The sequence below is a fragment of the Ciconia boyciana genome, chromosome 5 (assembly GCF_034638445.1).
Source record: "Ciconia boyciana chromosome 5, ASM3463844v1, whole genome shotgun sequence".
Classification (NCBI taxonomy): Eukaryota; Metazoa; Chordata; class Aves; order Ciconiiformes; family Ciconiidae; genus Ciconia; species Ciconia boyciana.
In genome coordinates, this window is record NC_132938.1 from 30,504,988 (window position 1) to 30,527,086 (window position 22,099).

The following is a 22,099-nucleotide window of genomic DNA, read 5'->3' on the forward strand; positions in this document are numbered from 1 at the left end:
AAGGGGAGCAACTCCTGGTTTATGTCCAGAGTACACAGGGCAAGTAGAAATGGGCTTGAACTGAAACAAGGAAGAATCATGTTACACAGTGGGAAAGCTTGTTAGTAGTAAGAACAGGAAGGACTGGGATAGGCAATTGAGCTGCTACTGCTAACAGATGTTTTGGAACAGGTTGGACAAGCATCCTGTCTGAGGTGGAGACAGGGGCTAACCTCTTGGGGTCCCTTTCAACTCCACCATTCACCTGTTGGTTGCAATAGTACAGATGCAGTTCTTCCACATTGTAAGCTACAGCCACTGCTGTTCAGTAGTAGAAATGCTATTGGTACTTTTACTGAAGTACTCTGTGCCTTTGCATAAAATGGCCTTTCCAAACAAAACATTCCCAGGAACCTTAACAACTAACAAATTAAATAAAAATTGGAGAAAGCTGAAGGACAGATGGCAACTTATGTACAGCAGCGGTTTCTAACAAGTTCACCAGACTAAGCTGTAAGAAAAAGTCAGTGCTCAGTCTCCGGTAACTGTATATCATAGAATCTAACAACTCAGGTTAGAAAGGACCTCAGAAGATGCACACTTCAGCCTCCTTGCATGTCAGTGTGATTTCAAATTGACTTTGAACACCATAGGGAAAGGTAAGTAATGCTGACAAAAACAAGTTCAAAGTAGCGGCTACAGTGAGGAACTTAAAAGTGTGCAAACAAAAGCCTGTAGTACCAATACTGATTCAATTATCAGTGACCATGAACAGACAAAGAGACAACGGGGGGAAAAAAAAGAAAATAATGCACTCCTTTCCAAAGCTGCTCTTCAGTTTGCTCACCTTTAAAATGAGGCTAGTTACTGCAGTGTGGACTACTGGAGGGATAAGGACTGCTACAGTACCCTACAGGAGACCGAACAGAAGTTGAGAAGGAAAAAACTTACTGGATCTCACACTTTAAAATGTAACAGAAGTTACTTAGTACAGTTGTGGTGTCTACAGAGAAATCACTGCTTTCTGACTCAGGAAATGGTTAGTACCTCATATGCTTCCACTTTCTGTTACTCTCAGCTTGGGGTGAGATGCCAGCCAGCCCTTCCTAGGCATTCCAGAATAACTGTTAAATGCATTTTCAAACTTGGTAGCAATTTTGGAGCTTGAAAGAGTAATTTGACTAACTGATAATCATTACCTTAGAGCAGCAACATACTGTCTTAAATCTAGGTATCGGTTTATTGTATCAATGCCAATCTGGATATTTTAAATGTCTCAGAATAATCATCCATGCAAGTCTGAAAATTATTTTGATCTTTTAAGTATTTGTTTAATAGTTAAGAGTGTACTAGGAGCAGAACTGGAACTTAGAGTGAAAGACTTCTCCCCTTAATTTTAGGATGAGACACAGAATAAGACTTATATGGCAGAAAAGCAGACTTTTGAAATCTTTTGCCCTCTAGGGACTCTAGCACTCATTCTGCAAAGCACACACTTAACTTCTAACATGCACATAAGTCCTAATCAACAAAGCACTTGAGTAGAAGCTTAAAGATAAGCATACTTAAATCCCTTTGAAGCCAATTATTATTCTGCAGCAATTCTTCCAGATGACAAGACAATCAATTATTTTCCCCAAGAGATTATTTTTTTTCTCTTTCAAACACATACATTGAAAGAGAAAGTGAGTAAAACAAAATACATTAATGTATATTTTGCCATTAGAAGAAACATCCAGTTGACAGTCTTTTTCTTCTGCTTAGGAAAAGCTCAAAACCCAATGTTATTCTACTTGTCTTTTTTGTACCTACTAGACTTGGAAGATTTAGCAAAATCAGACAGAACTATCTGCCAAAGAGATGCATTCATTTACCTTAGACAGTGTGTAATTGATGTGTTCTGCTCCACATCAACAGAAAGGTCAAGAAAATCTTCATCTTTGCTACTAACCTGTTGCAAAAAATATACATGTAAAACAGAGACTTAGTAAAATGCCATACATCTAAATGCTGTTTACATCTATGTGCAAATGCTAAAGATAGAGCAATTTCTGCAGAAATAAATTACACAAGAATAATTCATTTCAATGCTTTTAAATTTTTTTCTAGTTCAGCATGACTGTATTTGTTAGTAACTCTACCAATCCAGCTTTCATATAATTTAACTTCTGTCTGTTCCACTTATCCAAGCCCACCAACCATGGGCCAGTGACCACACTCTACTGTTCATTAAAGGGGGACCATCATCCCCTATATTAGCTGTGGCTGGTGCATTACATATGTTCCCTTGTTATGCAACACAGCCTGGTTTCTTATTTTACTGGAATTTTATTTACCCTTTGTATAATCTATTACACTATATAATCACAGTTTATGCCCTATGTAATTATTTCCACTATTAAGGATGCAATAAAGATGTTTTCCAAATAAGCATCTGTCAAGAAATGTCGTATTTAACTGTGTTATGTTTTCTCTCCAGTGAGCATTCAAAAGGCTAGCTTTATATTCCTGGTTGACACAGCTGCGTTTCCCCATTGAATATTATTCCTGGCCAATAATTTTGATTAAAAAAGTAAAAGATTAAAGGTTAAAGTGGCAAAGTTATAATATTTTGCAAAATCATTTTGATTTTGCCAATGTTTTTTCAGACAGAACAAGAGGAGAAAAATTCTACTAAAGAGTTTTTATTTAAAAAAAGCAACCCCAAACATTTTCAGAGTGACAGACCTTGATTTTTGCTTTGAAAATGATTTTTCACTTAGAGTGTTTAATCTTGAAGATGATGTAAAAAAAAAAAATCATCCAAACAGATAATTGTTGTTATACTTCAACTGAGTCAAAAAGACTGCAGAATTACTTACTGCACATTAATTTATTCATATTCATAACAACCAATTCTGTTTATAAAATGTTGCATGAACACTCCGTATTTTACCTCCTATGACTGCATTTCCTTAGAATAACTAAAACAGATGATAGGACAGTGAAGTTCAAATCAAGAACTTCAGTGAGGGGTTGAACCCATTGTTCTGACGCAAGTCCCTCATGCTCAGATCTCTGCAATTCTATGGATGTGAAAGTTATGTACTACTTTCAGCTCATCTTTGCATTATGTCAGGGATCCTATAAACATGGTGAATGCATCCCATATCAGTCCTGAATCCAGAGGAACACCTTTAGCAGGATTAATTTTGATATTATCACAGATGTACAGAGGTGTAATGCGCACCCAATTAAAATGAACAGCAGTTCTTCAACCCCAAATCCTCCCTGAGACATGATTCGACCCACAGGGGACAGGAAACCACAAAACTGGCAGCAGTCAACTGCAGTATAAACATACAGCTAGAAGTTGAAAGATAGAGCAACAAAGCTTCAGAGAACATTTTGTCTCTACAGCTGGAACTAGAGTTCTGTCAGACACAGTGCATATCAAGAATGAGGTTAAATACTTGGAAAAGTCTTTGGCAAGTATAGTGTTTCATCAGAATGCCACAAAGAAGCTAGGAATTTTGTTATTGATTTCAGCACATCAAATATTTACTGAAAGGGGAAGATGAGCTAGTTGGAGCTAGAATAATACAGACCAAAACTAAAGGTAGCTGGAAAGACAGATTCAAACTGCACTCTTTGTAAGTGAGAATAAGAACTGCTGGTATCTGAATGATTCTTCATGCAGTACATATGGATATTTTAGCAAAGGAACATCTTTTAATCCATTTTACTATCTCCCAAAGATTTCAAGGTACAATAATACAAGAAAAACAAACTGGAAAAGTATCCTGAGTAGTATGCAGTATTTCTGCATTTGCAGGAAGCTACAGGCAAGCCTTGCTACAGCAGCAATACCTAGCGCTATTTTTTCCATAAAGCTCGTTCACTTTGAATTACAAATAGGGTATTGTGCAGTTTTGCTGTTACCCAAGGACACATCCTGACTTCGGTACAGTTTGTCTGAGTAAACACTGGATATTAATTTAGAATTAGGCCACAACCATTTAAAGAAGCTTGTCAGTTAAAAAAATAATTCTACTCTTTCACTTATTTTAACTTGCTATTATTACTTGGGTTTTTATAATTGAAATAGATTAAAGAATTAATTTCTGATCTCTCTCTCATGTTTTCACTTATACAAGCTTGTTCCAAGCTTGGTCCAACCTCTTTTTTCATGTTGACTATCATTGTATCTCTTTTTCCCCCCTCTCTGACCCAAATCCCTGGAGAAGTCATATTTTCTTGGAGTATAGAGCTATTCTTTATGATTAGAAATATCAGAATATGTTCTTTTACACATCTGGTAGGACCTGGGTAGGGTTTATCTCACCTGACTTTAGCTGTCTAAAGTTAGATATTTAATCTCAGCTTGCTGTCTGAAGATACCTTCTCTGGGCACCTTCTACCATCTTAATGCAGATAATCTAAAGTTGCATTTTCTTTAGAGGAAGTCCTTGGTAACAGTACTAGTCTGAGTTAAAACCACATTATTCTTAGGCCAGATCAGTTTGCTGGCCCAGTTCACAGCATTGCTGCACCAACAATTGCAACAGCTCAGTAACACCATGGAGCCAGGACAAGCTGTATGGAGCAGAATACCTGATACTGCTAAAAACCTTCTGTTTCATGAAACAGCCTAGAGACAGATGGAGACACCTTCCTGCAGGAGCTCCTTTGCAATCTCCATCATCTACAGAAGGAGCTGAGAAAACTAGTTCATCCTTGACACCTACCTTTTACAAAGCAAAGGGTAGGTGAGGTTAATTCCAACCTTTTTGGAAAGTCAGTCTCACTGTTCTCCCCAAAGCAGATTTTCTTCCTGCCCGTGTTACTTTTTCACATAGCAACCTCACAGAGAGAAACTTTTTAAAAAATTATTTCTTTTTCCTTTAAGTAGGAGCACGTGATTGAAAACCACAGAAATTGATAGGAGACTTGCAATCAGGTTTCCTAACTAAAACTAATTTTTACTCATACTTCAAACATAAGAGACTTCAAACTGACGGCATCCTTTAGAAAATATTAGGGAGATAAAAGAAAACATACCGTTTGTTAATAACAAACCCTCTGTATGCCAGTCACATTCTTAGGATTGAATTAACACAAATTCATCTTAACATTTCACTTATTCATGGAATAATGATGTGAATATCTTCTCCCAAAATTACAGTAATAAGGAAGGGTATTGATTAACTAGCAAGGATTTTAACTGTAGAGATATGTATTAGGACAGCAAGACTTGGTATAGGTTAGCCAAGTAATGCTTAGAAAAATAAATTTTTAGAAAAGAATATACTCACTTCAAGAAGTAAAGTCTACAGGAATATCCACAATTCTCAGATGTCTGAAAAGATTCATATATTTATATATATAAAATGCATCTATCTATTAATGGGCAACAACCAAAAAAAAAAATCTATCCCAATGCTTACGGTTTCACAGTTCAAACATCTAGTTTCGTTAGTCAGTGTTCCCTGAAAAATCTCATGCACCCAGGTGAGTTCTTGTTTATTGTTCTCTTCAGCTTCATTCATGTTGCCATTTTTCAGTTTCCCATTTTGCTTTTCCTGTTTCTTCTCCTCCTGCAAAATGTCTGCGATGGTGTTGAGCAGGTAATTTAAAAACTCATGTGCATCCTGCTGCATGTAGTTGTCAAAGAGATCTGTGAAGAAGAGAGTTGAGATTTCTAAAAAGTTGAGTATATCCTTTCCTTCAAGAAAGCAAACTAAATTCCTTATTTCTTTCCAAATACATGTACTGGCCCTTGCTCAGCAAAGTATTTAGAATCATGCCAAAGAAGAGCAGTTTTGCAGTCACACTGGCTTCGGTGAAGTTACTTTGGGGGAAGGCTTCATCTCACCTAACTTTACCTGTCTGAAAGGTTACGCTCTTCTTTGGAGTTGGTTGTGTAAGCTCCCACTACAGTCAATGAAGAAAGCAAGAGGGTGACTCATCCTAAATTAATTCCTTAGACTAGATGCCTAACTTTAGGCAGCACTGACTCCCACCCATATATTCCAAGTCCCTCAGACACTTAGGAACATCACAGAGTTTGGACAGTAAGACACGTGGCTGGGGAAAGTGAAGACATTGGATGCTGACACATACTAGTGTGCTGTGTCTGGCTGGGATGGAGTTACCTTCCCTCATAGCAGCCTATACAGTGCTGTGCTTTATACAGCTAGAATGGCTAGAACGGTGTTGATAACGCGCCGATGTTTTGGCTCTTGCTGAGCAGTGCTCACACAGCATCAAGGCTGTCTCTCCAACGCCCACCCCCGCCAAAGGCTGGTAGGGCTGGGAGAGGGCAAGAGGCTGGGAGGGGACATAACTGGGACAGCTGACCCAAACTGACCAAAGGGATATTGCACGCCATGTGACTTCATGTTCAGCAATATAAGCTAAGGAGGGGGTGGGGGGGGCATTCATTATTAAGATGTTTGTCTTCTGAAGCAACTTCTACACATACCAAGGCCCTACTTCCCAGTGAGTGGTTGAAAATCACCTGCTGATGGGAGGGAGAGAATAAATCTCCTTTGGTTTTGCTTTGCTTCCGCATGCGGCCTTTGGGGGTTTTTTTATTAAACTGCTTTTATCTCAACGCACAAGGTTTTTTTCATCTTATTTTGTTCCCCTGTCCTGCTGAGGAGGGGAGTGAGAGACAGGCTTGGTGGGCACCTGGCAGCCAGTCAAGGTTAACTCACCACAAATAGTAATAATAACACCATCTAACAAAGCTCATTTTTCACACACAAGTCTGATGAGCAGAGACTTGTCCTCTTCAATAAGAAATGCTTGCAGGACGAGGGGAGAATATCTCAGTGGTGATTTAGTACAGACTTCTCCAGTGAAGGTTTAACTTGCCCACCATGTTGAAGAAAAAAGAATCTGCGTTCGCAAGAAATGTGTATTTTTATCCCCCTGCCTCCGAAAAAGCTCACGTGGATTTCCTCAGAAAATATTGCACAGATCCTTTGGCTTTGCAGTGTCTAGTCTGGACACATAGGCAGGTTAATACACACCGAGTCTGGCCCTAATTTAAAAAAGCTGAAAACATAAGATCCAGTCCCTAAAAGTGATCCCCAACAGTGTGGGGGCATTTATCACTAGATGACTCAGAGCTAACTTTGTCACACTTTCAGTGAACAGTCTGCCCATTTATATGCTGTCACCGGGAAGCAATTTCTTCCAGGTGTTTCACTCATACTTTGTCTCTTCATTCAAAGCTCCCCTGTTTCTAAGCATACCACCCACATTGATATGAATCCAGGCCAAAATGGAGCTGTGTGGCAGGCTTGCTTATTTCAAGATGTTCCTCATATCCCTTAGACAGAACTGCTACAAGATTAGGCATATGCTGTTGCCAACCTAATGCTCAAAAAGGGCCTGATGCTTCACAAAGTAAGACTGTGCCCACCACTTCTAAGAACAAGAGCAGCAGTTGGTGTGTAGCCCACTGAACGCCCCCATGCACATAGTTACCTCTCCTCCAGGGTGTTTTGGACCAGTGGCACCTGTAGCACTCCTAGGTCACAGAGTTTCTATACTGCCAACTGCCCTCAATGTTTCTCTCTGCCATACTCCACAAAAAAATAATTAAAAAATGATACCAGAGTGCCACCCTATTCCCAGCCCTAGCTCACTGTACAGTGCGGTCTGTCCCACCTTGCTGCGAAAACATCATTAATTCATGCACCTCTGGGAACTTATGAAACCTGGTACGGTTATTTCAAGCATAATATCATGTACACAGGTACTAAAATATTAACATCTAAACCCCAAAAAGTACTAAAAGCAATTTACAAATCTAACCTGAACATCTGATTAATATGACCACATTGCCCAATATTTATTTATACTTTCCTGATCAATGTATGAATGTCTAAGAGGATTCCAGTTTTACACTTACCGTTCTCTTTTCGTAACCTTGATATGAACTTCTTTGGTGGAATAACTCCAACTTTCTTCTTCTGAGTAGCAATACTGTGGAAAAGATCTGCCAGGCAAGTCAAGAGATTTTCCTTCTTTTTCTGTTGGGCCTTGTATGATAATACATTTTCCCGAAACGGCCGGCAAAAGTACAATGCCTGCAGCACGGAGTTACAGTAGCAGGTGTTCCCAAACTGCCATGTAAAATTAAAAACAATCTTAATCCCTGTGCATCACAATAAAACTAGTTGCTTCATTCAACTTCTGGCTTCTGTGCCTCTGTCACATACCAGCCATTTTGCCATGCAGCTGCTGTAGGAATATATTTCCACACCCACCCCTGACACTTCACAGAAAAAGTGCTCTAAGTTAACTAGGATACAAAGTAAAAGTTTCCACTTGCAAGAGAGATATTTATTGGAGTGGATCTCATTAAGCTTGTTTCCATATATTAATATACTCTTACTGGGCTCTACCTTACTGCTCAGTAGCAGAAAAATCGTTTTCCATAGAAAACTAATGTTTTCAATGGAAAGAATTACTATATCTGTTTTATTTATATGGGAATAAACAAGTGATTAAACACCCTTCTCACTCATTCTCTCCTTAGTCAGATAAAAAAGCTCCTCCTAAGAGAGTCCCCAGTGCAGACTGCTGTACCTAAGCTTGTACATACTTCCATCACTTCCTCCCTCACGTTTCATAGCTAAAATAGAGTTTTAACTTTATTGAAGTGTTAAGTTCTAATCCCTGGAAACATTCATAGAACAATAAACTGTTTTCTCTGGGGGCGTATGAAGCTATCTTCAAACATCTGATAGTTTTGCAGCCCACTTTGCCTAAAATTGGAATGTGAGCAGCACTTTTCAAAAAAAGACAATCCTACCTTAGAACAGGACTGGGGGAGGGGAAAAAAAAAAAGAAACCAACGTTCAAGTAACATCAAAGCCACAGTTCTGTGTATGGTTTGCCTACTGAAAATGGTACTTACATTGACCAATCCAAAGTAGTGTTCATTGATTGGAAACTGCTCTGGGCCAATGTCTTTTTCCAGAGCAGAGGCATTGGTGCCCTATAAAAAAAGAGGGAAGAAATTATTTAGAATTTTAGGATTCTAAAATAAAGTTCTGGACAGCATCAAGACAGAAATTCATTTTTTCCTTTCAGCTACAATTAGCCAAGCTAACCCTGTCTAACTAACGGACAAGTATGACAGCCACATGAGCCAACAAAAATATTTGCTGTTCTAGGTAGTGGAGCTGGCCTGACCTGGACACTGTAGTAATGGCTGATTAGAAGTGAACTGGTCACAACAACAGTGGTTCTCCCCACACCCACCTCCCCCTTACTTTTACTGTGTACGTGAACAGCTGGATCCCATTATCCTCTTGCCTCATAAAGATACTTGTTGATCTTAAGCAAAACCCTTACAGTTATCTTGAATAAACCAGTTCCTAGATGTAAGGCAGGTTTTCTAAGCAGTACTGAAAATCCTCTGAATCCCTTCTAATTTGTCAGCAACCTTTAGCAACACTTGGGCTCCAGACTGGCACCCAGTTCTAGCAACATCACAAACGTTAAAAGCAAGTGTAATATATCTGCCATTTTGTCCTATCTAAACTCAAAAGGCACATAGGCCCAAGCACTGTTACATCTCTTAGTCAGTCCCTCAGTGTGGCAAGTTATGTTCAGCTGTATCTTCACTCCAACAGCAAAGTTACTTTCACAACTGCTGGTCTGTGAAGTACAACCACTAATTTTGTATGTTACCTGTAGTTTCACCATATTAAAATGCCTACTTTTAAACAAGCTTAGATTACCAAGCAAGCTAGATTGCTGCCAAAGTAAATGTCATCACTCCTATCCGCTCTATAAGCCTACAGATCCCTGTAGGACCTCACAAAAAATGCTGTATTTGGACAAGTATTCCCTACATACATTTATTCAAGACCTATCAGTTAACTAATTTTTAATCTGCATAATAATTGCTTTACTGACATCATACATTTATTTCCTTACTGAGCATGCTCTGCAATGTGAAGCATTAATATATTATGCCTTAGAATTTCCATCACACAAGAGTGGCACTGTTGGTTGACTTTCATAAAACCATGGCAAATGCCTCTGTAAACATGTCAACACGTAGAACATCTGAAAATTTCTGAAATCTCCTGTGCTCCTGAGGTTTGTTCAATGTATCTTTTGCTCAGAGACTTCATCAGCTAAAATTTTCAAAGTTACTGGTAATCAAATTCAATAATTCTGGTGTTCCTTCCCCATCTTCTCCCCAAAGCCTGATTTGTGTTTCCTTACTGCACCTACCATCACCACTGCTTGCTATATTAGATTATTATATCATGTCAACTCAACAAAAGAAGATTATTTTAGTCAAGAGAATCAGTGGTGTGAAACTCAGCACAGGTGCTCTTTGAGAATTTGCAAGCCTTGAAAGTAAAACAGCTTCTTCAAGTTGGCAGCTTCCAGAAAAGCTCCAAAGATTTTGTACTTCACATCCCCTTATCAGATCTCTTTCCAGTCTCTCCCTTTCTCTCCATACCCGTAGCTCATTGCTCAGACCAAGTGTATGTGATTTCCCAGACACTCCCTTTGAGACTGAAGTACTTTACCTGCACAAGGCTCCATGCAAAGCTTAAGGGATACCTTTTATGTCCTCACTGGGCTCCGCTAAGCCTCAGTGAGAAACTCAGAATAAGGAACGATCTATACAGAGCAATTATTGGCTACCTTTCAATGGAGATGACAGTGTGATAATAATGTAAGTTCCATATGAAGATTAGTTTCTTTGCTTGGAAAGTCAGCCTTGCAAAAGATGCACAGATTCAGCAAAGCATCCGACTTCCTGAGAGGGAGGAAACTGATAGACATTTGCCTATCTGATATTAACAGTGAAGCAAACAGCCACTATTACCCTCAAAACCTTGTCTGATAAAAGAAAAACATGACTACAGAAGATTAATGCAGCTTCTAAAGGAAACTGTCTTTGTGTTAATACTCATTGTACAGCATTGAGATCAAAGCAAAGATTTTCTTCGATTACACTTTTAGTGTTCAAATCAAGTTCCCTAACATTAGAATGAAATGGGTGTTTTTCCAGTTTTGCAGGAAGTATTTTCCACACTGAAAAAATTGTCCCTCTAGAATTCATGGAAAATAATCTCTCTAAAAAGTAACCTTCTACTCTTTCATAAACTACAGATTAGTGTATGCTGTTAGACAAGTAGAATGCAAGTACTCTGCTAACTAGTTGCTCCTACATTACTCATTTGCCTTTCCTCCAGGGCCAGGGTTTCTTACTTCAGAGGATGCCAGACAATTAGACAAATCCTTTCTAGCATTTGAATTGTCTTGTAAATATTGTGAGAAAGAGCAAGAATCAGGATTTACCAAACAAAATTATCACTGAAAACCAAACAAATCCATGATGTGTACTAACTGGTCTTCATATAAAAACCATATATTGCATGGAAATTTCCAAAGTACATGCTGTTGAAACAACATATGCTTAGTACCAGCTCGTCATGGAGCTTTGCCTCTCCAAAACCAGGCCTTGGCTGTTGCAAATATAAAATGAAGCACTGTGTGCCAGTTTCCCAGTAAAACAGAGAGGCTAAATTCAATCTTTGAGTAAGCTGATATAACTCTCATGGACTTCATTAGGAGTTGTACCTTCTTATATCAAGGGCAATCTCAGTCTAGTTTATTTTAAGGTCTGCAAAAAGATACTGTTAAATTCATAGAAAAAGAAGAGTAGGAAACTGGTAAGAAGCACAGAGACTTAATACTTCAAAGCAGGATATATTTCTTATACGGAGAAAAAATGTAGACAGACCAATTAATAAACTCAAACCATGCCACGTTGCATATATATTACATATTTTGCATAGGAAACCTCCTCAAGAAGCAATTGACATGATGGCAGAAGAAATGATTGGAAATTTTTCCAACCAAAGTATACTAGAAACTGTACACCCAAGCCAGGTTTAAACTGGAAAAAACATGTTATTAGAGATGTGTTAAAGATGATTCAGAACTCAGTTTAAACCAACCATATCAAATACAGAGAACATGTTAGCCTATTGAGGTTAATCTACAGCAAAACTCAACCATGACTATTTAACATAGTTTTAAGCATGGTTGTGCTTGTTCCCACTCCCAGGCAAGTAATTTTGGTCACTTCTGCAGTGAAAACCTGCTCAAATATTTTTAATGCAATCCATTCTCTATGGTTTTATAAACGGTCCTGTGTTTCAGCTAGGAGAAATATCCTACTGCAGCTGAATCTACTGTAGTTTCATAAAAAGCAGCAAGAGTGGCAATGCGGCCACAGAGCCTGAAATGAGGAGAGACCACATAAGTCAATGAACTGGGACTATTAAATAAATTAATATCAGGGTGCAGAGACAGTAAAGGAGACTGGCTCCTTCTTAAAAGAATACACTAATGAAGGAAATGCAAAGTGACTGTGGTGGCCAGACCTTATAAGAATGATAACTATGTCAACATGGAAACTCCTCCTGTGTATTCTGTGGTGTTGGTGAACCTTGATTTCTCTGAAGTTTTACCACTTAATTCAACAATCAGTATTCAGCCCTTATAAAATGGCAAAGACATACAGTTGGAGATGTAGCCAAGCATGGGTCAATTCAGGCTAAGCCAAGATTTCTACCACAGCACTGCTCCAAAAACACTCTGGCCATATGACCTATATTTTTTCCTCTTGTTATTTTGCTCTAGGCCTTCCAATGGATAAGTCTGCCAGTTTTCTTTTCAGCTGAAATTTCTGATAATGTTGCTAAGAGTTTAATTTGTGCTTTGCATCACATGAAACAAATTAAATAAAAAAACCTCCTGTTCCTCTGCACTTTAGCATGTAAACAAAATAACAGTGCAGGGGGAAAAAAAGACATCAGATTAGATCATTAAACCACATGTAGCAAAATAAACTAAATACAATTATTCTATGGAGGATGAGAAATGGAATAGAGCTAATATGAAAGATACTGCAAACAGAAGACAGCAAATCAAACTAGACTTTCTAGTGTGATAGAGTTATAAAAATGGCACTAACTTTCTAGAAATATGCATGTGCTTAATTTAAAGTAAATGAGTGCAGTAAAGAAATTAGGACATTTCATAACTCACCTATGGAAAACCTATTAAATAGGTATCGCCAAATAAACAGAAACACAGTATGAATAACCATCAAACAATAAAACACAAAATAAGAAATAGCAAGAAATATCTTCTTCGCAAGAAATATCTTGTTCACAAGAAAATCTAAAAAATATAAGAAAAAACACATTAAAATTGAATCATGAAAACAGAAATTTAACAAACAGATAAAGAACAAGAGATCAATGAAGATGGCTGGTCCATGACGAAGGGCTTCAGATCATATACAGCTGTGAACTAGATTTTTTTTTCTTAGTATTCAAGGAAAGTGAGAGCAATGTGCTAGAAATAGAGTTGTTTCCTGAAGGGAGAAACTGAAGACTTAAGACAAACTAAGGGTGATGTCTGGGCTGGTAGAAGAGAAATTAGAATAAAAATAGCAATGGCTTCAGGGCCAGGCAGCCTGAGTTTCAGGATTTTGGAAGGCATAGCATATGGAAGGAAAGGGAAAAAGAAGATAAAGAAAGATGTGGAAGACCTTCTGGCCAACAAATGGCAGTGATGGATAACTCAAAAGAGAGGAAGCAACTGTAAATAAAATCCAAACTTAGCTCCCAGAAGCAACTCAAAGAAAATGAGAGTAAGAGAAGAGCAAGCAATATCACACCATGCAGTATATATGCAACTGCTTTCAACAGACACATCACCTGTCCTTGGTGTTGGACTTCGACTATCCTCAGGGACACCCTCAACTTTCAGAGAGGTATGGTGAGTAATTGGAATAGCTGAACTAGCCTTCTTCCAAAGTCATAGGTATTAAATGTCAAACCTGAAATGTTTCTGTAATTTTTCAAGTGTAAGCCCCACAAGATGGTTGAATTTAACCAGATTAGCTTTTTTTCTTTCTACAAATAAATGTTTTATTGTTTCTCCAGCAGAGCTATTCTGGGTCTTTGTGGCCACAAGATAAAAGAGGAAAGAGAGGATGCTACGAAAAACATAGGGGATCATAGTAAACAGTAAAAGTATATTGACTGACCGAAAAACCACTGTGTACTCATATTTTTGAAGGAAAGGTGTTTTAAGACAATGTATCTAAATAAATTATTTTTGTGCATTTTTTCCAAAGAGTTTTCTGATCAGTAAGGCAAATTATAAGAGCTTGAAAGGAGATGCCTAGCTTGTTTTTTGCTGGATTAACTAAGCTATCTCTAATCATAGATCTAAGTGTTACATATACCATAAATAACTTCAGCTCTTTACTGTGTGGTTACCAAGAGACTGATAAAAATTCAGAGGCCTGAAATCCTGAACCACTTAAAATCTTGGACAAAGTGTTTAAGACACTCAGTCTTATATAGCTTAAAAAACTTGGTTTTCTCAAAGCACAAAGCAACCAAGTACTGGAAGCAAGGTTCGAGTGAAGTGTTACAAATTCAGTATCTAAATCAAAAAGTAATTTTTTAAAAATATTGACTTTTAAAGTTTCCACGATTAGACAACCTTTACCAAACTGCAACTCAGTATTCTCTCATGAGTCTGTCTCTATTCCCAGCTTAATTGTTCTTGGATTAGTGGCATTCAGGCTTTTGCTGGAACAAGTAGCAAAAACATTTTTTTTTGCCAGTTTCCTTCTTCAAAACACATAACCTCAAGATGGCCTCACAAGTGAAAAAGAGACTGAGGTTTGCTTACAGACTATAATTTCTTCAATAACGTTTTTGTCTGGGCCACCCAGACTGCATACGTGGTGCCTCAGAGCATTCTAAAAGCAAGGCACCTTCTAGACTTCATCACAGCTGCACCAGCTGGAGTACCCTCTGATAACCTGGAAACAGAAGAAAGAATATCTTCATTAAATCTCAATATAACATGAGTTATGAGGGCTGCAGCTAGGTTGCAGGACAAGTTTAGAATTCAAAATTATTTTTGACAATGTTTTTCTTTTAGAGAAATGCTCTAAAAACTGTTGAAATCCAGCTGAGACAAGTGCAAGATTCTGCACATGGAGAGAAGAATCCAAATCTGTACATGTACAGAATGGAAAACAGCTGACTAGGGTAGTAGTGCTTAAAAAAAAAAAAAGAAATGAAAAGAAAAAAAAGTCTAGAGACCATAGTGTAGTATGAGTAGCATCAGCTATGCAGTGCTATTTCAAAAAAACACAACAATAACAACAACAAATGTTGACAACATAATTAAATTCTTACAGACAGGAGTCTATAAAGTTCTTAAAGTAACTTTCCTGTTTACCTTGTCACTGGTAAGACTTCAGACAGGACCTTACGTCCAGGTTTGGTTACTAGTTTTCAAGAAAGATGAAGAAAACTGGAGAGAATCCAAAAGAAGGCAGTCAAAATGAAAAACTCAACTCTAGAGAAAAATGACCTGTAAAAAAGGGTTGAACAGGGTTGTGTTGCATAAGACAGAAGAGGCTGAGGCAGGGCATGACAATATTTTCAAGTATATCTTTTGTTACAGAAGGGAACTAGTCTGTTCTCGATCTCAGGGGTGGACAGGATGAGAAGTACCAAGCTCAAATTACAGTAATGTAGATTCAGGTAAGACATTAGGAAACATTCTAGTCATAAGGACATTGAAGCATTGGGATAGACTGCCTAGAAAGATGATGTAGTCACCACCACTGCAAATCTTCAAGTTGGACAGACATACATCAGAAATAACACAGGTTTATCAAATGGAATTCCAGTGGCCAGTTGGAGACTTTATTGTCCTGGGACAGTTTAGATGCAACTATTATTAGGTTATTAATTGTGAAATCAGATTAAACAACCACCACACACAATATCCATGGCTGGCTTGAAACCATCAGCACAGCAGCCTATTCTGCAACAGCTGAGCATACCCAAGAACATGTTTATAATGGAGCCCTGACGGTGGAGATGCAAGCTCATTTATTTCCCAGAAGTACTGATATACTGTGGTGTTAAGAGTACAAAACATACATAAATGTATATGAGCGTATCTACCAAACAGCCAGCCAAGGACAGTTTCTTGAGACTAGAGGAAAATCAGCAGAAGAGACTTTGCTGACTGCTTCTCTGACTGGCCATGATTTACACTCCACAGACTGTGGCTTTTCAAGCCCATCAGAACCTCACCTCCTGCGTGGCACTTGCCCACCACACACAGTTAGTCAGAGTCCAGAGTCTGCTCTTAATCCCACCTCTTCCACAATTCAGACTCACTCAGCCTTGCTGAGCTGTAATTAAGAGGTTCCTTTATTAAGGTATTTAGCATAACCACTGGTTTTCTCTTAATTCAGCAACTTGAAGCCGAAGACTATATGCATCTAAAAGAAACACACTGTAAATCATACACTGTATTCATGAATTGTCCTGTTGTGCTTATCTACTAAACAACTAGTAAGTGCATGATAACCACTTTAGCCATAAAAAAGGTATTCATGCAAGACAAGCCTCAGTCATTAGTCCAGGTTATACATTGGAAATTATGTATTAGGATGTTTCTCACTTTGCATATCTTCCTCTATCCAATAAAAAATATATTTTGTGGACTTCTGTGTATCTTTTGATGGAATGCACACTTTCTGCTTGTCAGTCCAGTACCCATTTGTCAGCCATACAAGTTTCCCATTACTTCAGAAAGATATTACAATAATTAGACTTCACATTCTCTATATTTTTCATATTTCTGTTTCTATATTTTCTGTATATGGCATACTGAAACTGTGCACTCTTGAGACTATGCTTCTAAAATTGCATTGCTTGAACAGCCTGTAACTAATCTTTTCAGACATAAAATTCTATTTTCCTTTATCAATCTAAATATGCCTTCAGATAGCTGTTTTACTGTCTCGGCATGTATTATTCTGCCTTAATCTCTGTTTATGAGAAGTTTTAAAAGTCATGAAGAAATATACATGGCAGGTTGTCCAAATGAATAAATCCACTTGAAAGTCATAGTGATCAGTTCTGTAATCCAATAACACTCTTACTGTAGAAAGCAGAATTTGACTATTTTTAGAGCATTACAATTGTAATTTTTTTGATATCAAGCATTTTCCAACTCTATGTTTGTAGTTTGAGTCCTCATCCTGCAATGAGTCCCTCAAATCATGACATTAAAAACAAACAAACAAACAAAAAAATCCAACAGTTATTCTTATTTGCTTCCTGAATGTAGACACAGGTTTTTGTGTTTTTCTCTACTACTAGTTTCTAGGATGGTTAGAAACTTTTTTCTGTTTTTAAAAATGAAAGCTGAAATTCACAGGTTCACATAATTCCTGGTGGATTGTGTGAATGTTTTGCTGAAGAAAAACACCGATTGTTATGAAACTCATAGAGACTATGAGAAGAACAGGTAACATGGAAGCCCAATTAATAAAAAACAAAATTAATCTGAGGAGCTGCAACTTTTTTTCCAAAGGATATCTATACAACAACTACCAGGAGAAACTGTGAGGTATCTCAGATGATACCTTGTATCAGAAGTGATCCGAATGTGTTCAGAATGTCCCATTTATTAAATTGGTAGAGCACCCTGAAGTGCAGACCAGATTATTTGAAATACTATTACAAAATTATGAAAGGGGGGATTAATACCTGTTCTCAGCAGAATACTAAAAGGTATTTAGGAGAAATATGGTCCACAGAGCTTGTTAGCTATCTCTGTAAAAATATATGTAAATATATTCTGAAATGGTTAGATGTCCTTCACTGCACATAACAGTAATATCCCTAGGCCACAGCTGCAGCATGAGCTTAACTCAGAACTCAAGGCTGTACCAAAAGCTCATCAACAGAGAAACATACTGCAGAGGATTTCAGTAAGCAACAATCTTAAAATGCCAGCATTCCTATCTACCTTTGAACCAGCATTTTGTACTTGAATCATCAGGTTATCTCACAGAAACAATACCAAAGAGGTTTACAGCATCCTAGGGGCTAAAAGCACGTCCCTAGTTTGTGTCCACAGTCTACAAGGGTTGCATGGCACCAGGTGTTAGTATTCCCTCAAACAGGGTTTCTTCAGTGTTTCTTACGCTACTTCACATCTACGCTACTTCACCTGTCCTACATAAAAGCTGAGGATTGCCTATTGCATACCTCCTTCCATGGCGAACCTGCTGGGCAGACAGAGTGGATGAACTTTCCCAGCGTCTGAAAGGCAGGTAAGAGGAACATCTTGGGGACCACACCTCCCTTTTCAGTGAGGGTGGCCACTGTGCTCATGTAAGAGTCCCATCGATTCCTTCAGGCAGTTGCCTTTATCCCCTCCACCCCAACAGAACAAGTTTTAGCTCTTTGGTCTCATTAACCAAATCAGTGAATAATAACTAGTACTATTGTTATTATAACTAGGGGGATAAAACTGGTAAGAGACAATAGAGGAATTTTGTTTAATTCTAGAAGTTGTGCATTTGAATATTTACTACAAATAAATGTGCCAAGTGGAAAGTTTGCAACTAACATTTTTTCTTACTGTTTAGCTCCTACTGTGTCTGCCTCAGCATGGAGAGCTTATCCAGTGAATATATAGTACTAGATCTCTTTTGCAAGCAAGTTAAATAGTGTCCCTGGCTTCCTTGCTTCACTACACTTGTTTTGATCCTTCCTGGAAAAGACTGAATCTCTACCATCTTCAGGAGACCAAAATTACAACCTGAGATACTAGACCTCAGGCAGTCAATTAAATAGCAAACATACATCCTAAAATGCTGACTAGCCAGGTTCCCTTGAGCTAAATTCATTGAGCTAAATTTCATCTATTTTTCCCTTTCAGGACATGAAAGTACTTGGACAAACAAACAGAAAAAACTTTGTCAAGAAAGGACTACCATTGAAAACATAATCTATGTTGCATTCAGAGAAGGACAAGTATTTCAGGACCAATTCCTCCCTCTGTCTCTCTCCCCCTGCCCCTCCCCCCCAAGAAAATCAACCAGGCATCATCCATTTTTTTGCAACAGTTAAGAAAAAAAATCTCTGTGAACACTCTCAAGTGGAATAGGAATGGAAAAAGATAAAGAAGAACAGAACTTTTTTTTTCATTACTGTGTTCAACCAGGTTAAAAAACTTAGAAAAATACTATTATGCAGCATTATATACCAAAATATATTATATTACCTAAGAATTATGCAGCTATTTCATAGTCCACAAATTGTAAGTAGTCCAGTTCTTCAAGCACTATGTTATAGTGCAGGAACAAGGTCTAGGAATTGACATCTTTGTCTGGTAGATTTCTACAGATGCCCTAAATCAAACTAGCACTGCAAATATTCAGGTTTTACACACGTAAAATGTTTTCTTACACACCTCTAACCTTCCAAAGTCCCATTCTTATGGAGGGTTGTCATAGCTCCTCCTACAGACCATTGAGTTCAAGTCCACCACCTCATCTAAGCAGACACATTTTTGGAGGAGCCATAAAGCAGTTTTGCCAATACTTCCAAGAATTTATGTTTCTCTTACAGCCCCAAATTCCTGTAGCTTTCTGAAAATCTCAGCTTTTTTCCCTAAAAGAACTTCCAGTCCCTGTGGATTATCCAGAAAAGACTAAATGTGACCAGCACAACACAACATCTCTAAAAGCTAAGTACACAGACCCGAAGGAATACATAGCTTTAAAACATCATTATCGTTAAACCAACTTCACCTTCTGTCACAGTACTGGTACCATGAGCTAGAATTGCCTTGAACTATGAGCCCTTGTATGCCTTTCCTGCCTGAGGCTCTAATTCTTCCCTTCAGTCTCTCAATTTCTCGGATGCTACTTTTGCAGGATATACTGGCAGCAACAGCTGAGCAGCACACCTTTAGAACAACCTCATCAGTTTTGCTGTGAATCTCTTCAGTCTTTGGGAAAAGCGTACTGTATACAAGTGCATCTGTCTGAAGCACACAAGAGAAATCATGGAGTTCCTAGTACTTTAAGCCAATGCTAAAGTCTTACAACCACCTAAGAGTCTCCAGCTCCCCTTCATGCGGTGCTCTCTTATGCAGTCTGCAGGGCATCACACCCACCATTCATCAGCAATAAAAACCGGAGCCTGCCTCAGAAGGAATATAAGTGCGCCCAGGTTTTCTCCTCAGTCCTGTACTGTTTCCTAAACCTTTCTTTGCAACATCCCTGGCCCACTGGCCTACAGGACTGGAAATTATTAAGAACAATGAAAAGTTTAGAAAACTACTTACTGTTGGTGAAAAAAGGTGAGCACCCAGGTTATTTTACCTCAACTCTGGATTTAGTATTAAGTTTTTTTAACCCCAAATCCAACCCTCCCTCTCTGCGTTTCAGAGCAGGTGTTTCAATGGGAGGACTGAGGCTTAAGTCAGAACTATGCGTGGGATGCCCCGGGCATCTGGTTGGAAAGAAAAGAGCAGGCCCACTTAAGTGGAAGTTTGGACATGTGGAAAGGGAGCAGGCTCGCAACCCGCACTCCCTCCCCCAGACCACTGCTGCTGACCCCGCAGGAGCCAGGCCTCTGGGGCTGTGCCTGTTGCCTTACCCTGGAGGTAGGCTCCATTCTCCAGGGCAGATGAATGGTATGTGTGGCATCACCAGCACAAGGCATGCTGGGGCACCACATGGAGGGAAGCTGGCAACTGCGTGTAGCTGCTCTTGAAGAACCTGGAAATAAGGGGGAAAAATACAGACTAAAACAACAAAATGTGCAGAAATAGGCTTCTCTTCTCTTTGCATTGGGGTGCTTCGCACACACGCATTTCTTTGGCAAGCTTATTACTGCCTCACTGTATTAATAAACCTTTGACAAACAAAGTTTGAGCTCTCCCTTCCCCCACCAAGAAGTTTCAAAAATCTAAACCCAATCAGATGCTCCAGGTTTGTTAGGATTAAAATTAGACCCAAGCACAATGCAGAAAGTGTCCTTTCAACGGTTCCTGGGGAGGAAATTGGCAAAGTCTGAACAACACAAACAAAAATATTAATGTTTCCTTATTCCTTCCTAATTGCCTCGCCTGATTTAGAGAAAGCTAAGTGATTCCAGAGTACTTAACAAACAGCAGTCCTCTCTGAGTGGCATGCAGTGCAAGCTAAACCCTGATGTCAGCTCTAAAGCCAAGACTTCCTAGCACAGGTACCTAGCATCGGGATCCACAAGCGTATTATCAGGCATCTAAACATCCTCGTTTTCTGTGTAACCTGAGGAGCTCCGGGCCCCATGAGACCACAGGGTACCTGCCTGGGGGGGTCCAATGGGGTCACTGACAACGTGGAGTCAGACCCCAACTTTGGGGTCCTTTCGCAGGATTATTAGGGCAGGAGGAAGGGCAGGAGGAGGAAGGGCGGGCTGCGGCTCCGTCTGCAACGCGTACCGGCCGGGGCCGGCCCCGCTCCGGCTCAGCATCTCCGTCCCTCCCCGGCCCACTCCCGAGCTCATCCGGGAAAACTCCTCGGGACATCGCCGCTCTCCGGCGGCCAGGCACTCCATCCCAGGCACTCCATCCCAGGCGCGTCCCGGCGCACCCTGCCCGCCTCCCCCGCCGCCGGGGGCAGGATGCGGTCGCTCCCTTTGCGTGGCCCCTGCGGGGAGCCCCCCAGCCGCCGCTCCGCCGGCCCCCGCAGGGCCTGCCCCCGGAGGGGCTGCCGTGCCGCCCCCGCCCCCCGCCGGCGCGCCTGCCCGCCAGCACTCACCATATTACAGATGGAGGCGATGTTTCTGACAGTCATTAGTCTAAAGGTTGCAGCGATCCCACACCGCCATCTTTATAAGGTGAAAACAGCCCCGCTCATGGTGGGAAGAGCGCAGGAAGGGAGAGGGGCGGCGGCGGCGGCTTCTGCTCCGGGGCCGGGATAAAAGCAAGAGGAGGGGACTGCACAGGCAGCCTTCGCGCCCGCAGAGCCGCGAGAAGGACGGACCGTCCTGCCCCCCCTCCCCGGGCGAGTGACCGGCAGCTCTAGCAGCGCGGGGAGAGCAGCCGCATCTCCGCTCCTTCCGCCTCTCACTCACTCTCGCACGGTCCGCAGGGCCCCGGGCTCCCGCTGGAGCGCTCAGCCGCGCCTCTGCGCCAGCCGGCACCGCGCTAATCTCTCCCTTCCTCCTCCTCCTCCTCC

General features: G+C 39.9%; 1 protein-coding gene across 3 annotated transcripts in view; it reads right to left on the minus strand.

The window, feature by feature from the left end:
• Positions 1 to 22,092, minus strand: part of USP46 (ubiquitin specific peptidase 46) — a 34,962-nt gene extending 12,870 nt beyond the window's left edge. For 2 of the 3 annotated variants that reach the window (XM_072862574.1, XM_072862572.1), the window contains exons 1-6: positions 21,680 to 22,090; positions 20,532 to 20,653; positions 8,894 to 8,974; positions 7,883 to 8,096; positions 5,406 to 5,635; positions 1,854 to 1,930 (exon numbers count right to left, since the gene is read on the minus strand). In XM_072862574.1, the coding sequence (XP_072718675.1) occupies positions 1,854 to 1,930; positions 5,406 to 5,635; positions 7,883 to 8,096; positions 8,894 to 8,974; positions 20,532 to 20,612 (683 nt within the window). In that variant the 5' untranslated portion in view covers positions 20,613 to 20,653; positions 21,680 to 22,090. Of the gene's footprint in view, positions 1 to 1,853; positions 1,931 to 5,405; positions 5,636 to 7,882; positions 8,097 to 8,893; positions 8,975 to 20,531; positions 20,654 to 21,679 lie in introns of all 3 variants that reach the window. The other variant, XM_072862573.1, reaches the window with a different exon arrangement.
• Between the last annotated feature and the right edge of the window lie 7 nt (positions 22,093 to 22,099).